A 21,320-nucleotide genomic window follows, 5' to 3' on the forward strand; every position below is an offset into this window, starting at 1 on the left:
ACATGTAATTCTTAATATAACCATGTAGAGAACCCAAAAGGGGGGTGAAATGCCATGAAGTACATAAATTACAACCTTTAAGTCCTAGTATAGAAGTTTATTTTTCTCAAGGGATGAGACAAATGGTTAGGTTTCTCCAAGAGAATCGTGCTCGAAAAAGGTGAGACAACAAAGGTCGTGACAATCCACTAATTACTCTCTTTTAAAATGGATTAGGGTTCACAATAACATTTGATACACACAATTGTTTTCATTGTTTATGTATTGGTTGGTTGGTTTGACACTATAAAATCCAATTGATATTAGGACAATGACTCCAAGCAACATGGGTGCTCAAGGGAGGTTGAAATTAGCAATGGCTTGAAGAGGGGTAAAAATCACCAAAATCCTATTCACAAACATGTGTATAGGGAGAATTCAATGATGTAATTTCATAACTAAGCAACCTTAAGAGAATTGATCAATTGAAGTTTCCATGGTTGATAGTGGTTTTGTTGGATCAACCTAAAGAAAATAAAGAAATTGAAGTTCCCTATGTTGACAATGCAACTTTGCTAAAGAAACCTTCAAAGACTAAGACAATTGAAAGTTCATGTGTTTGCTAAAGAGGTAGCAACAAAAGGACATAATTCAACTTCAAGCGCACAACTTACTCTCTCAATATCAATCTTAATTTCATAAAATCATGTTGCCCCAAACTCTTAACTTTCCTCGTCATATCCTTTTAATGAAGCAAATTGTGTTTTTGAGCTTTTATATGGTTTTATTATTCCCTATTTCAACTATTCACTTTGGCGATATGTCTTCAACTCAAACTTCATGCAATTATATTGCTTTACTAAATTAACTAAATATCACAGATTTTACCTTTCACTAAATGTCACCCCCTAACCATTGTGGGTCTTTTATCTCAGCAATTTCCTCCATGTAGTATCACGAAAGTGCATATGCCGCTCAAGTTTTCATGGCATGTTCAAGTTTGCACCCTCTAACTAATAAATCACGTCACAATGTCACAAGACCTTCCCTTTTAGATCAAAGGCAACTTCAAGATTACATATAAAGAATACATTTTGGGCTGCTTGTATAGTTACATGAAACTAAGTAGCATGCAAAAATTGACCACATAACAAACAAGGGGATGATAATAGAATGCATTGCACTCGACAACCAAGATTCTAGCGCATGTCTATAGACCTAACACTATACTTCTAGTACGATAGTATGCGTTGCACTCTACAACCGAGATTTTGGCGCATTTCTATAGACCTAACACTATATTTCTAGCACAAGCTTCAAAACTTCACGTCCTCATCCCAGAGGCTGGCTCTTAATCCATGATCGCTTGTCATCTCAAAAGTAACGTGCTAAGCTAAGGATTACAGAGAAAAACCTTCACTAAAAGACGATTATAGAATCAGTACACACACACCTACACAGTGCCCACAGAGACAGAGACACAGAGAGAGAGAGAGAGCATCAGCTTCTAGCTCTGTGATTAGAAGAGCCCGCACTGTTCAGTTAGCATAATATACGCTTGTCTCGATTCCCCCAAGTTCATGAAATCATCAAAATACACATAGTTCACAATGCTGAGAACCACCTGAGAAGTACTGTTGTGATAGCCACCATACATATACAGCACCTCCCCATTTGCAGAAATGAATGTAAGGTCTAAAGGTTTCGAGCTAAGTATTCATATTGGGCACCTGTAACATGGATTTTCGATGCCCATGGGGGATAATGTATGTATGGCTACTTTGTGCCATGTGTAGCATTGCAGGTACAAAACTGGTAGGGAGAGATGATCCAGCACTGTCAACTTCTGTCTGCAGGTTGAAGTTTGATCTTCTCTATCCAGACCAACAATGTCAAGATAATAGCTGTTGGAGCTCAGCTGATGCGGCATTGATTTGCTCGAAAAGTCTTGGGATCTAGAAGCTGCAAAAGCAGGCCTTCAAGCCTCTTGGCCCCAGGCCCAGGTCTCAGCACTGAGGAATCTCCTATCTCTTTGCATGGATCCCTCCTTCCATTTCTACTTCCTATACACCAACCCCCAGGAGTAAAACGCTCACCAGTACGGCCTAGCAGTTCCCTGTCAATTTTGTCAAGTACCAGATCGTCTTTTGCAAATTTCCTTGCAAATGCAGCTCCGCTACTGTTCATGCTGTCAAAATGGTCAACACCCAATGAAAGAGGGTGTTGCTGGGGTGGGTCATCCCATTCAATATAATGCAGGTCATGATTGACTGTAGTATTCCGGAACTCTTTTGCGTTACAAATGACACTTTGAAAATAGCCCTCTGGTGAGGAGACAAAATTTGTGAAATACATAAGTGCAGTCCGAGGCAGATTATCCCAGCCCCAGACACAATACTCAATAAAGTCTCTAGTCAAAACCATCCAAGCAGAGCCTGCACAACAATCCACAGGCGGGAAAGGATTTTAAAAAGATCTTGGAAACAAATAGCCCTGCAGAGGCCATGTCAAACGTTGTATCATACAGTTGCAATGCAGGACAATGTTTCTAGCCAATAGGCATTTAATTTTGATACTGATGATAATAATGAGGACAAAGCCATCTCTAGACAATAAACAGTTAGAATTAATACCGATAATAATAACAATAATCATAATGAGGACAATGAAAGTTTAGAGTAACTCAAAATATATTGTTCTTAACAATGAGAAGCATTAAAAAGTTCAGTAAGCATGAACCATTGAAGTTTCTGCCCTTCTATGCATGTGTAAGAACACGTTTAATTATTTGTTTCTTAAGGAACAAGGACCACTACCGACTTCAACAAGACACTACTGCACATTGGCTGCTGCCAACTCCGCAATGTCTCCCTGATCACCTCACACAACTCACCTTATGATTGTGCATTGGCCTTTTTCACTCTTTTTTGACCATCGCATCAGCCTCACCTCTAGAGTCTACTTCAAGATTTGGCATCTCACATTGTGACTGCATTTTGCAGCATAAGTGGCAAACACTCTTGTGTCCATGTCATAACACAACAGAAAAAAATAATTTTGTACCCTCCCTATTATTTTGCATATTTATTTATTCATTAAATGTGTTTCCTTTGCACTTACTAGATATAAAGAAAAGTACATTAGAGTTGACCACTGATAAGTGGTCACAAGTTATGGTGCACCCACACATTGAGTTAAAAAAAAGATAATACACACTTCCACCTATATGACCCGATTGGGTGCTTGTGATCAGAACTCAAGCATATTAAGGTTAAGCTCGCACATAAAAAAGATTAATGCCTTAAGTGTGAGCCAAATCTACCAAAACAGACAATTATAATCACCAAGATGGCATTGATAATGAAATGTTTGTACAATGTGCATGTATAGGCTAAAAGCTTAGAATGCAAGTATCTTTCCATAGAAATATGTTTTTGTGATGTACTCGTAAAGAGCTTTTACAAGGGAGTTCCTAAATTTTTAGGGATTCCTAAATTTAGCAAGTCCCTAAATTTTAGAAGCCTCAAATTGATCTAAAAATGCTAGTCCTAAAAAATAAGAATGACATTCTAAAAATAGTTAGTTTTACATTCTAGAGTGTACTAACATTCCTTGTTTCTATTCTTAACAATACTCATCCCAAAAAGAAAGGCCATAGGGAAAAGAGAAGTGTCAACACACTTATCACACGAGCTTCCAAGTGTCCTTCCACTTGTCACATCTCATGATATGTGGCTGGACACTTGTGTTGTGCTACTTCACTTTCCCTATTGGTACTAGCTCTCCCCTTTTCCCTTATCAAAAGAACATGTTTTTCCTCATTTTACATGAGTTTTCATAGCTGTAAATTCTTGTACAGCAATTAAAGACGCCCTAAAGTTAGCTCCATTCATCTACATCATCCTCCACTGCTCCATCATCACATACCTCCGTATCCTCTTTTCTTTCATCATCGTTTACGAGACAACATACCTATAAATTCATTGCATCCCCTCCTTCTCAAGCTCTTTCTCCTCCATTTCAAGAAGGACAAGGACGAGGGATGCCCAAAAGCAAGGGAGGGGACATCATATGTAAATAACATTTTAAATTTCATAGTTACCAAATGTATGCATGTGATATGGTGGGTGGATGTGTGGGTAAATGTGTACAACCAAAGAACGAGTGCATGTGCATACACATATAAAGCCCCTCCTTCTCAAGCTCTTTCTCCATTTCAAGAAGATTAGGGACAAGGGATGGCGATAGGGGATGGGACGGCATACAAAAAACAATATTTTAAATTTCATAGTTACCAAATGTATGCATGTGATGTGGTGGAGTTCCAGGGGCCCCAAGACAGCCATTCCCCATTACTATGCTCTCACCCTCTCCGTGAGAGAGTGTCACTCTCTCAAGTAGCCTGGCAACAGTAATGTAATGGTCCTTCTATCTTACTTTGTGGCTGCCACCTGATTCACTGTTGTGCAGGCAGCTTGAGTTGCATCATGGTCCAATTTTCTTTGTTGCAGAAAAGATGTTTCTCCGATTGCTGCTACTGCGATGCTGTTCTCAGTTTTCTACCTTGTTAAGCTGTTTGCAGTGCTGAATCACTGGAATCACTGATTACTGTATTGCACATGTGTATGAGCTCCCCAAGTCTGCAGACAGTAGTGCTTCCCTGTGTTTCACCTGATCCTTGCTGTGTTTCACTTCATCTCCTCCACCTGGTCAGGCAAACAGTGGTGCTTCAGTCTTTCACTTCATCTACTCCACCTGGTCAGGAACAGCTGCCAACTCTTGAGATTCTCACATCTCGGAGATCGAACACTCATTGCAAGCACGGGTTGTGGCTACTACCAACTGCCACAGCTCCTGGAGCAGCCTTGAAACCCTCTATCGAGGGATTGCATTCTGTCTTTGCCACTGAGTTTTCTCCATTAGTTGTTTGTCAATGAGCAATGATATTTCTAGCTATCTTCCACTCATACATCATGTGGTGCCTTATCATCAGAAAATCCCTGTAGACTCTCGGTGGAGTGTCAGAGCTTTTTATATTGGTGCATGGCCTACACCTGAGACCCAACCCATTCCTCAGTCATCTTTCCAAAGTCATCCAAGCTGGATTGGAGATGAAATCCAGCTGGAGACCAAAAGTTATGGTAACATATTGATGGTTCAAATCCCAAACCAGTGGCTACAACCAAGCATGTCTTTCACACCAAATCTAGACAGTCTACCAAGATATTGGTAAATTGGTCGGGCAAGATGAGATGATGGTCAATCAACCAAACACTGAGTTGGTTGGTGAGCCAGAGGACATGCATGCTTAAGCCTATGCCTTGATCATCATGACAACGGCTTATCCAATGATTCAGCTATAGCATGAAGAATTCTTCTTGTTTAGTTTGAGACCCAACATGTTGCCTAGGTCATGAATTGTCAGCTTCAAAGTGGCTTGCTTCAAAAGATTCGTTCAAAGTGGCTTACTTTGAGGGAGTCAAACCATATATGAAATCAAGCCCCTAAAAGATCTACTTGCTATTGTGTATTACTTTCCAATTGCAACTATTTGGTCATGTACTTCTCCAAAGATAACTTCCCCAAAGTAACATGCCTTTGTCACTTTCATTAGTGGACTCATCTTTGTTTTTGTGAGAAGGTGACTTCTTTATGTTTCAAGTTCCCACATTGTGTCATTGTACTTCATGAGCTATTCGTGTTTTCAAACTCTTTTGGAGCAACTTGGGCCTCTTGATCATGATGTCATGTTTGAAGTCATTGCCCTTTTCAATAGGCGTCATAGAGTAATAGGTTAGACCCATAGTGGGGGGATCCTATTGTGAGTGATTCCCCACAATCTTGGAGACTTCGTGCAATAAGGCACTAAAGATGTCCACCGTCTTTTGGCACCTTGTGGCAGTGGTTTGTGGATTCAAGTAGGGCAGCACGGCTAAGAACAAGTGCAGCTTCAATGTGATCCACCTAGACATATGGATAGCTGAAAACAAGGCCCACATGTAAAGATGTAGTAGGGTATACATTGGAGATAACATAGTATATGACAAATACTAGCAGTGAATGAACTTAGAAACTCACAAAACAAGACAAATGAAATACAACATTGATACGATGAACTCAGACCTTCGCATCTCAAGGACTGGGATTGAAGCTCTAGAGCCAAGGAGTCGGTGACCCTAAAATGAATCAAAATGAGTTCACGGTCATGGGTGATGAAGGCTGGCAGCACCTATGGAAGAACCATGGAGGAAGTAAAATGCAGTCCTCCGAGCAATACAATATCAAAGAAGACACCGGATAGTAGAAGAAATAATGTGGACAGTAATGGAGGGAGCGAGACATAGTCCTCCAAATCAACACAATGTTGGAGATGACTCCATGTAACCAGCCTTCCTTCCATGGATGGGTGGTATATCCCTGATTACAACTTAATTACAGCAGCAAACAATTAATGCAAATCTGAAAATACAAATTTACCTACTGATCTTGGACAATGCACACCCGATTGGCCCAAAATTGGTGCTCCTTTCAGTATTTCTTTAGCTTTATTGAAGAAAAAGTTGATTTACAATGGGATTCTCCCGATCCCCTTCGCAATCCAAACTTCCCTTGTTGTCTAAAGTGACCAACAAGTTTTCAATCTAATTTGCCCCTCGATTCAGGCACTTAATTGGCCTTCACCCACTTCATAGACGATGGAAATGCCCCAAATTCAATGGATGGCTAGTCCTCCACTTGAATTTAGCTGAAATTCACCTTCAGTCTTGTTGAATCCAAGTCTTGGAGCTTCCAATTTCTGACATGCTTCCCAAGGTAGCAGCTAAACCCTAATTTCTGCTGTAAATTAGAGTTTACAATAGAGAAATTTGCAATTTCTCGGCCTCCAAGGGTCCAAATGCTGAGATCTTTAGAGCAAGGCTGTGAAATGACTGGGAGATGAGAGAAAGCTGTAGAGAGAAAATTCGGAGTTTTTTCACGAAGAATGACTGAAAATTAGTCAAATGCAACTGTTGCCTTGCCACAACATGTAGATGCAAAGAACTGAAGAAAATCAGTCATATACTACTACTGCCCTGTCTCAACAGCTTGTAGATGCTATCACCTGCTATTGATTTGTCTTCTCCAACCCCTGGCTGCCTCAAAAGCTCCTCCAATGCCTGAAATCAGACCAGCAACCTCTCCTCCCTCTCTCTTGCAGACTGAATACACTAAAAATACCTCTCTCCAACCACTACATTTTTCAGTCTTACATGGGCATTTTTGACAAGTGGCAACCTTCCCAAATGGCTTTTTCAGCATTAGCCATAATTAAATATTAATTTTTAATTTTTAAATACTGAAAATTAATAATCATTTTGGTGCCCTGAAAAATAATCTAACTAGCCAATAATTAAATTGCTAGACATCTTCCACTCTCGATGATGATGGCATCATTTCTCCAAACTTAGCATCAACAAAACCCAAGTTTTAGAGTAGAGGGGGTGACACAACAAATAGTGACAGCAATCTAGGGCTTACAACTGGTGGCAACAAGCGACAACCTCTAGAGGATAATGCACAACTGCTAGTCTGGCCAGCAGCCTTCTGAAGTTCTAAGTGATGGGCAGCAGCTCCTAGTGCAATTGCGGATAGTAAGGGAGTCCTAATTGGATTGGCATTGAATGTTTGTGGCTACTTTGTAAATCTTTAAATATTGTATATCAAGAGCTTGAGGATCACCCTTGAGTTTTGTTTGAGTGGTCCTCGTGGTGGAGATCTTGAGTATCAAGTGGTTGCTCATCACAATGAGAATTTCAGGTATCAATTTCCATGGACTAAACTTTAGAGCTTTATGGAAATCTTTAAGAGGCTTTTTAAAAATTCATGCATTCAGATGGGGCCAACACAGCTTAGGAAAGTTGCAGTTCTATTGAGGGGAATATAATGCACCTATACATGTCGAACATCAACCTGGAGGGACAAATCAATAGTGCGACAATGGAGATGGTCCAACAAAAATTTGTGAAAGTTTGGTATAGTAGCAATCATGCTTTTTGTCAGTAGTTGGATCATGTACTAGTCAAGCTTTTAATACCTTGATGATGTCGCAAAAGTATCAAGGTTAAAGTCAGTTGATTTATGGCACATTAAAGTCATGCTTTTTACGTATCAGACTGCATAATTTTAAATGCCTATCCTTTGAATGGACAGCTACAAAAAGGGGGCATTGCCATCAAGGTTGCAATGTGATCATGGTGGAGATCTAGATCATCATTGGGTGACTGATCATCTACATCATCCTCTCATCTCTTCAGCAAGATCATGGACTAGAGCTATTCAAGGTCTTCTCTTGGTGAGTGCTGCAAGATCAAAAGTGCAAGAAGGCACAAGCATGAGAGAGCAATTCGAGGAGCATGGACTGGAGTGTTTGTGGCTGCACAAGGTCGAGCAAATACTAATTTTGACTATGGGCATGGACATGCTCTATGAAAATAGACTACGAAGTGCAAGAGTGTGTAGGGTAGCAAGCAGCTTGGGCTCTCAATTCCATCTAAAATATCCCCCTGGGATCCAACCTACACAGAAGACACAACACAAGCCATACCCATGGCATAGACCATAAAGAGAATGGACATCGGACTCACTTTCCAGCTATAGAGCCAAATAAACTCACCCTTGAGCCTCGAATCCAACAGTGCACCAGGTGGTCACAACCACATCCCAAGAGCTGCCATTCCATACCACCAGCCCGCACCATCCTAGCCTATGAACACATCAGCCTATAAGCATAAGTGCAAGAATGGTGGTCAACACAAGGACATGCATAATAGGGCCTTAAGTCTATAAATAGACCCGGGTACCCTAAACCTAAAGTGCCCCAAATGCATTCACCATACACACTAGGTCACTTTATGACCACTATGACCAACACTACGGCACGCATCCAAATGTCCAAGGATGCACCTTGTACGTTTCCCTCGTATTGTTGTAATAGTTGATTTGATGATTGTTTCCACCTTTGCATTCTCTCATCTTTCATATGAGTTGTGGATTTAGGACCTAATGCTTCACACTGCTGAAAAATAGGCGATACAATGATCACACCATTCAAGTGACTTCTATGGAGGGAGCAATCAAGAAAACGTTCTAGCATTACCAGCCAATAAAGCATACATATTCACATCAAGCACACAACAGCATAAATGCAAGTAGTGACAAACATTTAATGCATTGGATTTCAGCATTGTACAAAGGCAATTTGCAAATCACCACAACTCAGCAATACTGTTGTCAAGCTTATTTTCTAGAGCCTTTTCACAAAACCAAAAATACGTTTGGCTCGAAAATATATATGCAAGCACTACTCAAAGCACAAAAAATACATGAAAGGCACTATCTCCTGACATTAAAAAACGCAAAAGCACAATGCAGAGTACTATACCTAGAAACAGTTTGAATGCTTGAGGTACGGGACGCCGCTGAGTTGCCCAAAAAATATCAGTTTTCTTCACCAGATAAAGAGCAGGATCTACAATTATAGGCTTAGCTCTTTGAAATCTGCAGCAGAAAACACAGAAAGGTCAGTGGACGCTTGCATTTCAGTTAAAACGTTTGTTTGAGTAGTTTGAACAAAACTTTCAATTGCAAATGCACCAATTTAACATACTCCTTCCAGCCAATGTCACTGGTGTGCTCAATGAAGTTGAGATCCCTGGGGATATACGACAAAGCATGAAGTAAATCTGCAGTTCAAAAGCACATAAAATAAGTAATAAAAAGCTCAACTAATTTTGAACAGCAATCCAATCAAGATAGAGGATATGCCAAAGATCAGCAATCAAACAAAGAGAAGACAGGATTGTCAAAAGAAGGACAATGCTAAAACTAACTGAATTGCAGGAACAGGAAGACAAAAAAGAAAGAAGGAAATTAAAAGTGGCAAGCTTTTTTCTACACAACTATAGAACAAATGGGTTGGCCACTGTAAAAGAGGAAGAGGAAGATGAAGGATGTGAGCCTTGAGGCGGCAGCAAGGATTGAGAGAGACCAAGGAGACTGTCAAAGTGGGTAGCCAGGCTAGATGAAGAGAAAAGTAAGGTCAAAACATTCTTGTACTATGTTATAACATAAAATACAAAAGAAATGCAAACATATCATATGGTTCATCCAACATAGAGATGCAATGTATAATGCTTCTTGTAAATTTAAGGAACTGCATTGCAATTGTCTCGACTCTTGGCAAAGCTTTACAAGTTCTAAGCATGAGATTGTGCAATGCAACACTTACCTACCATACATCTTCAAAGTTGATGCAAGAATGGCATCCTAGCTCCATGTAGGATGGTTGGCTATGGTTTCACGTAAAAAGTTACTCTTTTGTACAGAGAAACCTCCAAAAGTGAGTCTCCTTCAAAAACTTCAATTACATAAAGTACTTTTGCAAATACAAATCCCGTATAAATGCAGCTCCTTGATGCAGCCAGACATAAAGAGTTCACCTTAACAAAATCACCACCCTAGTTAGCTGTAGCTAATCAACAACTCATTCCAATCTGCAGCAAGGGAAACTTGTTTTTCATGGTGAACTTATACACAAGACCGAGCTCCCATCATCCTTTTTTGAAAGAAGCACCAAATGGCCTAAAGCTTACCCAAGGGCCAATGCTTCTGCTCCTGGAACAAGCCCAACGCTGAAATCATCTGATGGAACAGGGTGAATTAGCAAGGCAACTTGTCCAGGGAAAGAGAGCCGAACTCATGGCAATGCCAAGCCCCATCTCATCCACATCTCTGTATTGTAAAGGTGAAAAAGGCTCCTGTTCATGCAATCGCATTTACATCATCATAGAACAAAAGCCCTTACAATCTGCATGCTTCACCTAGACCTAAGAAATGACCATCACTTGCTATGCTCGAGCCACCAAGGGTGCAACGACGCCATGCAAGGTCCACACACTCCCACCATGTCTCATCCAAGTAAGCACAAAGTGTGAGTGATGATTGGCAACCCCATGAGATTATAGAGCCAAGCTAATCCAAGATCGTGTCAACATTAAAGAAAGGAGTCCCTTCAAAGAATCTTGAATCTCAAGATTCACTACCTAGATGGTCATGTCCTCCACTACTTCTCAGCTTTGGTCTACCTCTTATGCCAAACAGCCTACTCTACCAATTGTGCTATTCTCATTATTAGTACAATCTAGACATGGTACTTGTTAACAACTTTTCCATCTCCATCCACGAGACTAATTAAAAAATCATGTATCGCCATGACCTATGGGAGTACAAGATTCAATTAACCCAAGGATGATAAATCCAAATCTACCGAGGACTATTACAAAGTGCAAAAACTATGGCAGAAGAGGATAAGGCTTGTGTTACATCCTTCAACATCTACATGGGTGCTAGTAGCATTGGTCACAATGGTCATGAAGTGACTTAGTGCGAATGCACTTTAGGGTTAGGGCAATTAAGAGCTATTTATAGGACTCAAGGCCCTATTGTGCATATTCGTTATGTGATCACTACTCTTGGACTCTTGGCCTATTGGCTAACATATCTGTGCATCGAGATGGTATGGGTTGGTGGTATGGGACGCCAATCCTTGGGATGTGGTCATGACCTAGGTATTGCTAGATCCCAAGCTCGGGGGTGAGCCCATTTGGCTCTATGGCTAGGAGGTGAGTCCGATGTTCAATCCCTTATATCTGTGAATGTGGCTTGTGTCATGTCTCATGTGCAAGTTGGATCCTAGGGAGCCGTTTCAACTTGACTCCGTGATCTCAACCCCGCCTTGAAGTTGATCCCTTTTTATTCATATTCTAGGGGAAATCCTTGATTCCTTGGTGATATGCCCTATTTGCTTGCATGTGAAAACAAGAGTTTTGCAACTTCTATGTCTCCTCACAAATAGCTCTACTTTGGAAGAATCTCCCTCATTACTCAAAAACTCGGCCTTCCCTTGGTCCTTGGGCAACAACAAACTGTTTATGTTGAACAGCCTTCTTCTACCTTCCCTACTTCTCATATGTGGTGGCAAACTCCCACTCCAAGGAGCCGCTGACTGAGCAAGAAAGCTGGTATTTGGGTCTCCACAACTGCTGAAATACCAATATGCATACTATAATAAAGTCTAGCTTTCTTGGTTTTTATCTAGAGTGGTCTTTAGTTTTAATTTTGATCATCTCTCAACTAAGGAAAGTCCAATGAACTCTAGATGCTGTTTCCACCACATAAGAGGAAGATTGGAGTAGTTCCTGCATAGGGTCAATGTCATGAGACAAGCTTTGGTATAGGCACAAAACTGGTTTTCTTCAAGGGTTTGCAATGCATCTGGAACCAATTTAAAAGCCTGTCTCAAGCAAACCCTGTTCCTTTTTGGTATCCCCTCTAGCTGATTTGTCTAGGATGGTATCCCCACATCCCACCGTCCCCATTACTAGGGTGTATGTATGCAGGCAAACACTAAGTGAGGGGCAAGGAAACATTGAAAGCAAAGACACAAGCCACATGACTGAACACTAGAGTGTTTTTGAAGAAAAGTTTCTTTGCCCTATAGACACCTAGGACACTCACCAAGACTCAAGGTTGGCTCAAGTCATGTCAGAATAAAAACTCCAATACTCCCTATCTGCAAGTCACTTGGAAGCTGATGCAATATTTTTCCTGCACTTGGACATCCATAGAGCTAGAATACCAGTGACATGCAAAGTCTGCCCCATATTCTGACATTGCCACTGCTAAAAATGCAGCAGGTAGTCAGCTCACTAGATACCACATAACTGCCCAAAATTCATGGATGTGACTCAACAATCGAACTTCAATGAAGCAGATGCAGATTGTAGACGGATTCTGCAGCAGAAAATCTCTAATCCACCTCCTCAATCTATGACAGCAAAACTGGTCTTTTATTGCCCAGAAAAATAGCCATCCTAGCAGCTATGACAACTACAACTTCTGCTGGATGGAAACTCCTATGCAGTTTAAACATCCAGCATCTCTTGATCCTTCACAAGTTACCATAAATACCATCTGGATCTAGCAAGACTGGTAAATACCAAACCACCACATCACGTAAACAAATCACCAGTCTGACCACCGAAAGGCATTTGTGATTGTACATCTCCCGCGTTAAGTGTTACGCTTAAGAAAACTTAACAAGTAGACACCTTGTAATTGCAAAAAGAATGAGATCACCACCTGTAAGCAAAAAAGACAGATTAAACCCTGTACACCTGTAACTGCAACAGGACATTCATATACAGCCTGTAACTCTAAAGGGTACCATTCCTAGTCTAAAAGGTCAGTAACCAAGGCTCAGTCATCATTTTGCTCTTTAATCCAGTAATAATCAAAACGTTTTCCCTAATATCTTGCTGTGTGCACGAGAGGCCCATCTAACATTGCCATGCAATGCAAAACCAAGGTGTGCACTTTCAACAATATCCGGCAGGCTCTTGGTTAATAATCCTACTACAACTACATACTACCGAAAACAAAATTTCCATGTTTCAGAAAGGCCAAAGAAAAGGAGGAGATACATACCATCTTGTGTTACTAGAGGGTAATCAGAAGCACTGAGATTGATAAACCAATCCCACTCCCGGCCTTTCCTCAGCAGAATTGCAGCAGCATGTAATGTACAAGCTGTCATGGTTGGACCTCTGTAAGTTACCAAATTAGCCTTTCCTATGACATCCACATTGCCTATCTCCACAAAGGTCGGGTGCAATTTTACATATTTAGCCAAATCGACTCGTTCACTCTGTGCAGCATCAAGATCCAAATGCAAAAGATACTGGTTCCTCGGATGGTAAAGTGCTTGCAAAAGCCTTCTGATTCTCAGGCCATCACCCTGACTCCCTGAAATGAGGTATGCTAATCTTGGGGGTGAAGGTACGTCTGCTTCCCCTTTAGCAACATGCATTTGAAGTTCTTTCTCCTGATCGTATTGCGAGCTCCATAACCGATAGGAAGGAGAACCAGCTCCTTGAGAAACTCTTAAAGTGAACCCTGAAGCTAGCAGTAGGGTAAGTGCGAACAGCAAGCTGACGACTAGAGGCACCAACCACCTTTTCTCTGCGGCCGCCATGCTGGATGCTGTCTGGAGAGCCTTCTTCATGCCATCCAAGGTGAGCGGACAGGCCAGAAAGGGAGCAGACTTGCGGCTTTCCCGATGATCTGTTAATAATAGGAAACACAAAGGAGTGTCTCAAGCCTGGCAAACCGCAAAAAGGTGAAGGAAAAGAAGGAGAGGCGATGGCCAAAAGAAGAGAAGTGATGGCTCTCTCCTGGCCGACTGCTCCTCTTTCTGACAATGCTTGAAATGAAATTTGTTGCTTTTTTTTTCACCCCCGGTCCTGATAATGCTTGAAATGGAAACGCGACCTTTGCCTCGTTGGATTTTCCAAAACTGATGATGATGAGGAAGCTGCTGGTCGGATCATGGAGTGCGCTTAGCGAACTGCTGAGACGAGGCTAAGTAAAGCGTCGAACGTCTTTCACAATGCGTGGACAAGGTGAAGCTGATGGCTCACCAGACACTTGACTGTTGCATATAGCTTGTGATTCTTGCGTCCGACTGCCAAAATTTTATATGCAGAAGGGCCGGGGGCCGGGGGGGGGGGGGGGGGGGGGAGATTCGAAGGAGGAGGAGGAGGAGGAGGAAAGGTCTGGCTATGGCGGAAAAGGCGCCATGGTAACACTACTTGTGGCTTCTGATTTCCTGCATCGTCCTCGTCATCATCATCATCATCATCGCAGACCAACGATGGAAATGGTTGCCGTGTCACAGTACACTGAAAAATAGAGGGAAATTTAATTTCGGACATGAAACTCAACAGCTCTGATTGGAACGATTATTATGAAAATGAATCAAAGATTCTATATATTTTCTAACAAACCTGAATGTGAAAATGCGGAAAATTGTATCAAACCTCCTACATGTAGTTTCTGCTTTCACCCCTCGATATGAAAATCCGGTATCCATATCTACGTCCATACCGCCATACATAACATAACATTAAAATTAAATGATTCAATTTTTTTGTAATGCCATGCCTTTCTTCAATTTTTCTATTAGAAATTGTGATGTCGCTCAAACCCCAAACATCCAAAAGCATGTCATGCAACTGTGAAGTTATGGGGAATCGATCCGAAGATATTCTATAACTTTCACTCTCGCCCATACCAATTGAGGATAGCATATCATGTAGCTGTGAAGTTAGGGGGAATCGATCTGAATACCTTCTATAACTTGCACACCTGCCCTTACCAATTGAGGTTCTAGTATAGGACATCACTCAAACCCTGGAATCGGCCATTGTTCAACGGGATAGCATGTCATGGAACCATGGAGTTAATGGTTTTTAGATAGCATATCTTGGAACTATGAAGTTAAGGGTTTTTGGATAGCATGTCCTGGAACTATGAAGTTAAGGGGAATTGATTCGAAGACCTTTTGTAACTCACACATCCACCCTTACCAACTAAGCTATTGCTTGTTGACATTGAATGATTAAATTCAATAGACCTAGCTAATTGATGTGAATAATGTATCAAATCTATGAACCTTAATATATTTATACTATTCTTGTACAAGTGAAGTATTGAAAAGATTGTGATTGGGCTTCATCCAAATGTCTCCACCCCTAAAATGTAACACGCTAAACCACTCAATCGTACGATTTGAACAATAGTCATCTTGCCAATGGAGTTGCTGCTCATTGGTAATATATTAACATTTACACCATGACACTAAAGCATTAGTATTATTTACATTTAAACATATTTGCATTTACACCATGACATTATAGCATTAGTACTTTTCACAAGATCAGGTTACATTAAAGTTGTTTGAAGCTCCAAGCCCTTATTCATGTGGTCAACACCCAAAAAAAAAAAACACACTCGCAGGCTTGCAACTTGTGCATTGAGATATCAACAAGTTCCCTTGCAATAAACCTACATGGCTAATCACACCCTTTACAAACTTGCACATGGGTTGGTGGCATAGGAACTCTATTTGGTGGTGGTGGGGTGTGTGTGTGTGTGTGGCCGCGGGAAGGGGGGTTGGGGGGGGGGGGGGGGGGCGGGGGGGGGGGGGGTGGGGTGGTGTTGTGATAAAGTGGCATAATGAAGGAACAAAACATAAAGGACAAGTGATGCAAGGTACATGCATATTGTGTGAAGGCTCTTCTAATTTCATTTGTTGGAGTGCCACACCTGCACCTTCCTAATATCACACCGTGCATGTCAAATTTTCCTTTGAACCCTTGGCCCAAGTTAGTCTTTCAATAAAATATTTTCTCTCAAGAACTTTTAAAGAGCTCACATGATTAGTTAACCACCTATTTTTTGCATGATTAGGAAATGAATCAATGATTAAAAGTAAACTTTTTTAATGTTTAGCATCCACCTTTGCTAAATATAATCTCCCTAGTTATTATGTGGTGTTTCACTTTTTATTGCTCTATCTTGCTTGCCAATAAGAATCTCATCAATGTCTTTTTAGTTGGGATTTGAGCTATCTCCATTATTTATCACAATTAACCTATTTAAATTCATTTCATGATTTTCTTTATCAAGCTCTTAAAGCACTAAGATTGTTTTCACATAAGCCATATACCCAATACCCATTGGGTGTTTGAAAGCAACATCCCACTTATTATATAGTCTTCCCATCAACATCAAAAGATATGTGATGGTAACCAACCAAAGGGAATAAATGTAACTACGTCTCCTATCCTCTATAGTGTAATTAAAAGAGAACATGCTCAAGAAAATTCACTCATGAACCATTATATGCTTGCCATCCATCCCATCAAAGTCATTACATAACTCTAAACAAGTACACTCAAGTCTCAGTCAATACCAACCTCTTGGTATACCACTTTGGAGAGCAACCTTTGTTACTCTAGACTTCATAGTGTCTCATAAGTAAACAATTCTGTGTTGCTCAATTTATCCTCTAAAATTTTTAGCATGCACAAGTTTGAACTTCCCAAAAGCTTGAATTATATGCATTGATCATTCAAATTGTGCATTTAAACATGATTTTCATTTCCTTGTATTTTTTGTTAGTTAACTCGTTTCATGAAGATTAAATCCATGTAGTTCATGATTCCAAACCACACACCTATATGTTAGTTTCTAAAAAACAATGGAAATAGAAGGATCTAAACCTCAAAATAGCCATAGCCCCATGGCATAGTATTTGGAAAGGATGGAAAATATAATTGATAAATGCATATCAAGTCACTCAACTTTGCATCTATATTCCTCATGCACACACAATAAGATTAGAAATGTTCTCCTATTTAATGACTATCAACCACATAGAGCAATAGATTGCAAATCAAGCATCAACGTAATATATTCATATCAATCAAGATGAAGTGTATTTTTGGATTGCACGAGGATCACCATTGGCAATATGCAACAATGCACTTGTATTATGAATTCGTAAGATAAATCACAAAGAGATTGCATTAGTTCCATTAATATTTTGCAGTATAAATCCAACAACCAGACTCACACCTATGCAATTTCTATTAGAATCAGTAGACTCCTAAGAAAAGAGAAAGGTGCAATATCTATTTTCATCCTAGAAAGGCTCATAAGCCTTAAGAAAGCATGCAAATGAAGCAAGAGTGGACTTGTGGCCACAAAAGTGGGCTAGATACCCAAGAGGGGATGGAAACCCTAAATCTCATGTATAAAAAGGATGAAAAAGAATAGAGCAAGCTATTCATACATGTGCAAACTTTTGCTTACTATCTTCTTGCTACTCTCTTGTCTATGCATGAGAGTGAAGGAGAGAGTGTTTGAGCATGTGTGTAGAGCGAGGGACATGGTGTTGTGAAGCTCTTTGCATTCTTTTCTTTTCTTCTCCGTCCCATCTTGGTGAATTGTGTGTGTGAGTGAGAGTGTGAGTGTGAGAGAGTGAGAGATGTGGCTACATGAAGTCCTCTCCTTGTCTTCGTCTCCTCAAGCTCATCATTTGCAATTCCTCTCTCACCTGGACAATAATGGAAGTTGCATTGTAAGCGAAGGGCTATGCACACGAATCATGCTTGTCAATAGAACATGACTACAATGTGGTAAAAAGTTTCGATAAGTGTGCTTAATACATTTGCCATGAATGGATCTATCATTTGGTAGGTTAGTTCATTGCGCTTACACATGTGAGTAGACCAGGTGAGAGATAGTCATCAACTTCATGCATCAAGTCTCTTGAAATACTAAGGGTGTGTCCAATGGTCCTGTGTTGAGCTCACAAAGTGCAACATTTTGGTTTTGTCATTACCAAGACCAAGAACACTTCCCCCACAAAGTTGCTCACACACTTTGCATAGAAGAATAAGGTATGTGGATTATACTAACTCTAAAATGATACTTGGGAAGGAAGAAGGGGAATATCTTGAATATGCTTGACTCTATTGGTGTGAAGTACAAAAGCCTTTTTGAGGTGGAAAGAAAAGATGATAGGGCTAATATACTCTCGTATGTGGATGACTGCATAAGGGGAAGCAAGGGGGAGAGAGAGAGAGAGTGTGTGTGTGTGTGTGCGTACGCATGCGCGCGTGTGTGCATGTGTGTGCGTGTGCGTGTGTTTTAGTCCAAGAATAGGGGACTTAAACCCTTCCTTTTTTATTCATTCTTATCTTTGAACCTCTGAATAGTTTGTTTACACACACACACACACACATATGCGCACGTGCAAGCAAGTGTCATTTTGCTTTTAGGGGGAGTCTTAGAATTAAGCCCCCTCTTAGGCACACATGACATTGCTATCATGTGCTGCTTGGTGGCACCTTCTTCATCGTCACCTATCCCACCCCTGCCGCATCAGTAGCTAATGCCAATATCATCACCAGCAAGTCCCTCGTCAACATTAGCCACAAGTCTCATTGTAGTCACACTACAACATTATGCCAAAGTGGTCGATGTACTATAGATCCCCTATGCAATCAATAATACATGTGATGAATTGTTGCCACACAACTTGGGCATTAGAGTCAATCACGCATGCTATCATGTCTTTGCTAGGAGCATTTAGGTTGGTTACACATTGGGTGATGGACGGCTAATGAGTGTGCACATGTACTTTTTGAAAATGGGCATGGACATGGGCGTAGTACCTTTACACACCAAATGGCTATAGTTACAAAAAGGTAAAAGATAATAAACCTATAACTTTTTTGATTGGCTGCAAATGCAAAAAGCGCACTCATGTCTGCCACTTTACAAAGTGGGCAAGGGAGACTCCCCATCCAAAAGTGGGGAGGGAATTCACCTATTTAGTAGTAGGTGGACAACACGCCATGTTCTCTCCAATATGTAAAGGACTATGGACACCCATCCCTTAAATATGTGTTTTGATTGGTTAAAGCTTAGAAAGTGGGCATCCATCATTTGGTGTGTAACCAACCTTAGTAGCCATAGTGTCTACTAATCGTGCTTTTTCATTACAAGCATAGTTACTCACTACGTTCAACTATCAAGGTTTTTTACTACCTCAATCTCCCATCCCTTGGCTAATATCCATTCAATCTCTTGAAAACAAGTTTCTTGCTAAGATGATACATGGAATAGTTCCTTATTGAATGATCATTTGGGATTAATGACCCTTTTTCTCCTACTAGTGCAAAAATAGATATTTGTGAGGGCGATATCTCATATTGTCCAAGCACCTGTACCCCTTGATGTATGCTAAGGCAGCTTTTTGTAGCTTGGAATGTGTTTCTAGAAGCATGGCAAGTTCAATCCTAGTGGCAATGGCCAAGAAGGATGATTGTCTCTACATGAAAGAGACGAGGGTCACACACCATCATTATCTTACTAGCACCACCCCTTTTTCCCTTTGTCATACCCTCCATGCCCTCAACTCTCACCAACATTCCAAACCTCCATTCCCTCTTCTTTGCAATCATCTCTTCTTGCCCCCTAGGGCTCCACATACACCCCCTTTTCCCCTCTTCTATTTTTACCAATCCCCTACCCACCATGTCTTCACCATTCCCTTCATCATCATTTTCTTAACCTCCTTTACCACCACCAACCATCTCTCTTTCCATGTGTCACCACCATCCATTTCATTATCATCGTCCTTCCTAGCAATATCTCCCCCACCTCCTCTTCCTTCTATCTCTAGCTCCACCATCTTAGCCTTTCTTTGCAAAACCCTAGGTTCCAAAGGAAGAGAAGAGCTAAGAGCTACTAGGGGAGGAGCAAAGAGTTGCTAGGGAAGGAGCCACTGCCATGAACGCATAGGCTCGAAGAAGAGAAAAGAAGTTGCATTAAGGACAAGTGTCAAGGTAGGTTTTGTAATTAGAGAGAGCATTCATGCATCATTAAACAAAGGCGTGGTGGTTACTTAACTTAAATGGAACCCCCCCAACACACACACACACATAGTGTCTCTCTCTCTCTCTCTCTCTCTCTCTCTCTCTCTCTCTCTCTCTCTCTCTCTCTCTCTCTCTCTCTCTCTCTCTCTCTCTCTCTCTCTCTCTCTCTCTCTCTCTCTCTCTCTCTCTCTCTCTCTCTCTCTCTCTCTCTGTGCACACCCTCCTTGTATGCAGCAAAGGTGGAGGAGGAGTAAAAGGAGGAACAATGGGAATCTTTAATGGAACCATGTCACAATGGGAAGTTTTTCTTTTTTTGTGATTATTCATCTATCATATACTTAATAATTACAACCCTTCATGCCATTAACTACACCACACTCTTTGCAATGGTTAGCATGTAAGTGCACTAGTATATCTACCTTGTGCACTACACCCTAGTGCATTGCACCACACCATAGTGCACATGCATATGCACTAGTCCACTAGTGTACATCCCACGCCCACAACATTATACTAAGGTCAACCCCCTTTAATGTCAAGACAAGTGCACAATGTTGTACACTATGCCCTATGCACTAAGCCTTATGCATCCATCTAACCTTGTGTGCACCCCTAGTACACCCCTAGTGCATTGCACCTACATGCATTGTGTAATACCTTAAGTGCACCAGTGTACCCTAGTGCACACACCTTGTGCACTACCGCATCCTTGCACAGTGCACTACACTAATGCATTGCTCTAGTGTACTACCCTAGTGCACTACTAACCCTAGTGAGCCACTCATCACTATGCACTAGTGTACCAACCATTAGTGCATGTATCACCCTCACACACATGCCTTTGCACCTTAGTGCATATGCATCAACACACCCTATGCACACCACTGTGCACATACCCCTACATCTCAATGCACACACCTTATTGCTAAGTTAGCCTTACACCTCACATCCACCTTAATGCATTATGCACTAGTGCAAGTGCACTTGTACCCACTGTGTATTAGTGTCCCTAGT

General features: G+C 41.0%; 1 protein-coding gene across 2 annotated transcripts; it reads right to left on the reverse strand.

Moving 5' to 3' along the window:
- Positions 1-1,379: 1,379 nt before the first annotated feature.
- LOC148008296 (beta-glucuronosyltransferase GlcAT14B-like) lies at positions 1,380-14,770 on the reverse strand. Of its 2 annotated transcripts, XM_087674338.1 has the most exons (5): positions 14,347-14,770; positions 13,504-14,139; positions 9,626-9,701; positions 9,401-9,516; positions 1,380-2,414 (listed from the first exon to the last, which is right to left on the reverse strand). In XM_087674338.1, the coding sequence occupies exons 2-5, from the start codon at positions 14,078-14,080 to the stop codon at positions 1,894-1,896; spliced, it is 1,290 nt and encodes a 429-aa protein (XP_087530464.1). In that variant the 5' UTR covers positions 14,081-14,139; positions 14,347-14,770; the 3' UTR covers positions 1,380-1,893. The 2 variants fall into 2 exon arrangements, with proteins under 2 accessions (XP_087530464.1, XP_087530463.1); XM_087674337.1 differs by having other exon boundaries at positions 13,504-14,769.
- Positions 14,771-21,320: the final 6,550 nt, after the last annotated feature.

Source organism: Lygodium microphyllum, unplaced genomic scaffold (genome assembly GCF_053477565.2).
Source record: "Lygodium microphyllum isolate KBCC unplaced genomic scaffold, Lygodium_microphyllum_v1.1.10 scaffold_211, whole genome shotgun sequence".
Classification (NCBI taxonomy): domain Eukaryota; kingdom Viridiplantae; phylum Streptophyta; class Polypodiopsida; order Schizaeales; family Lygodiaceae; genus Lygodium; species Lygodium microphyllum.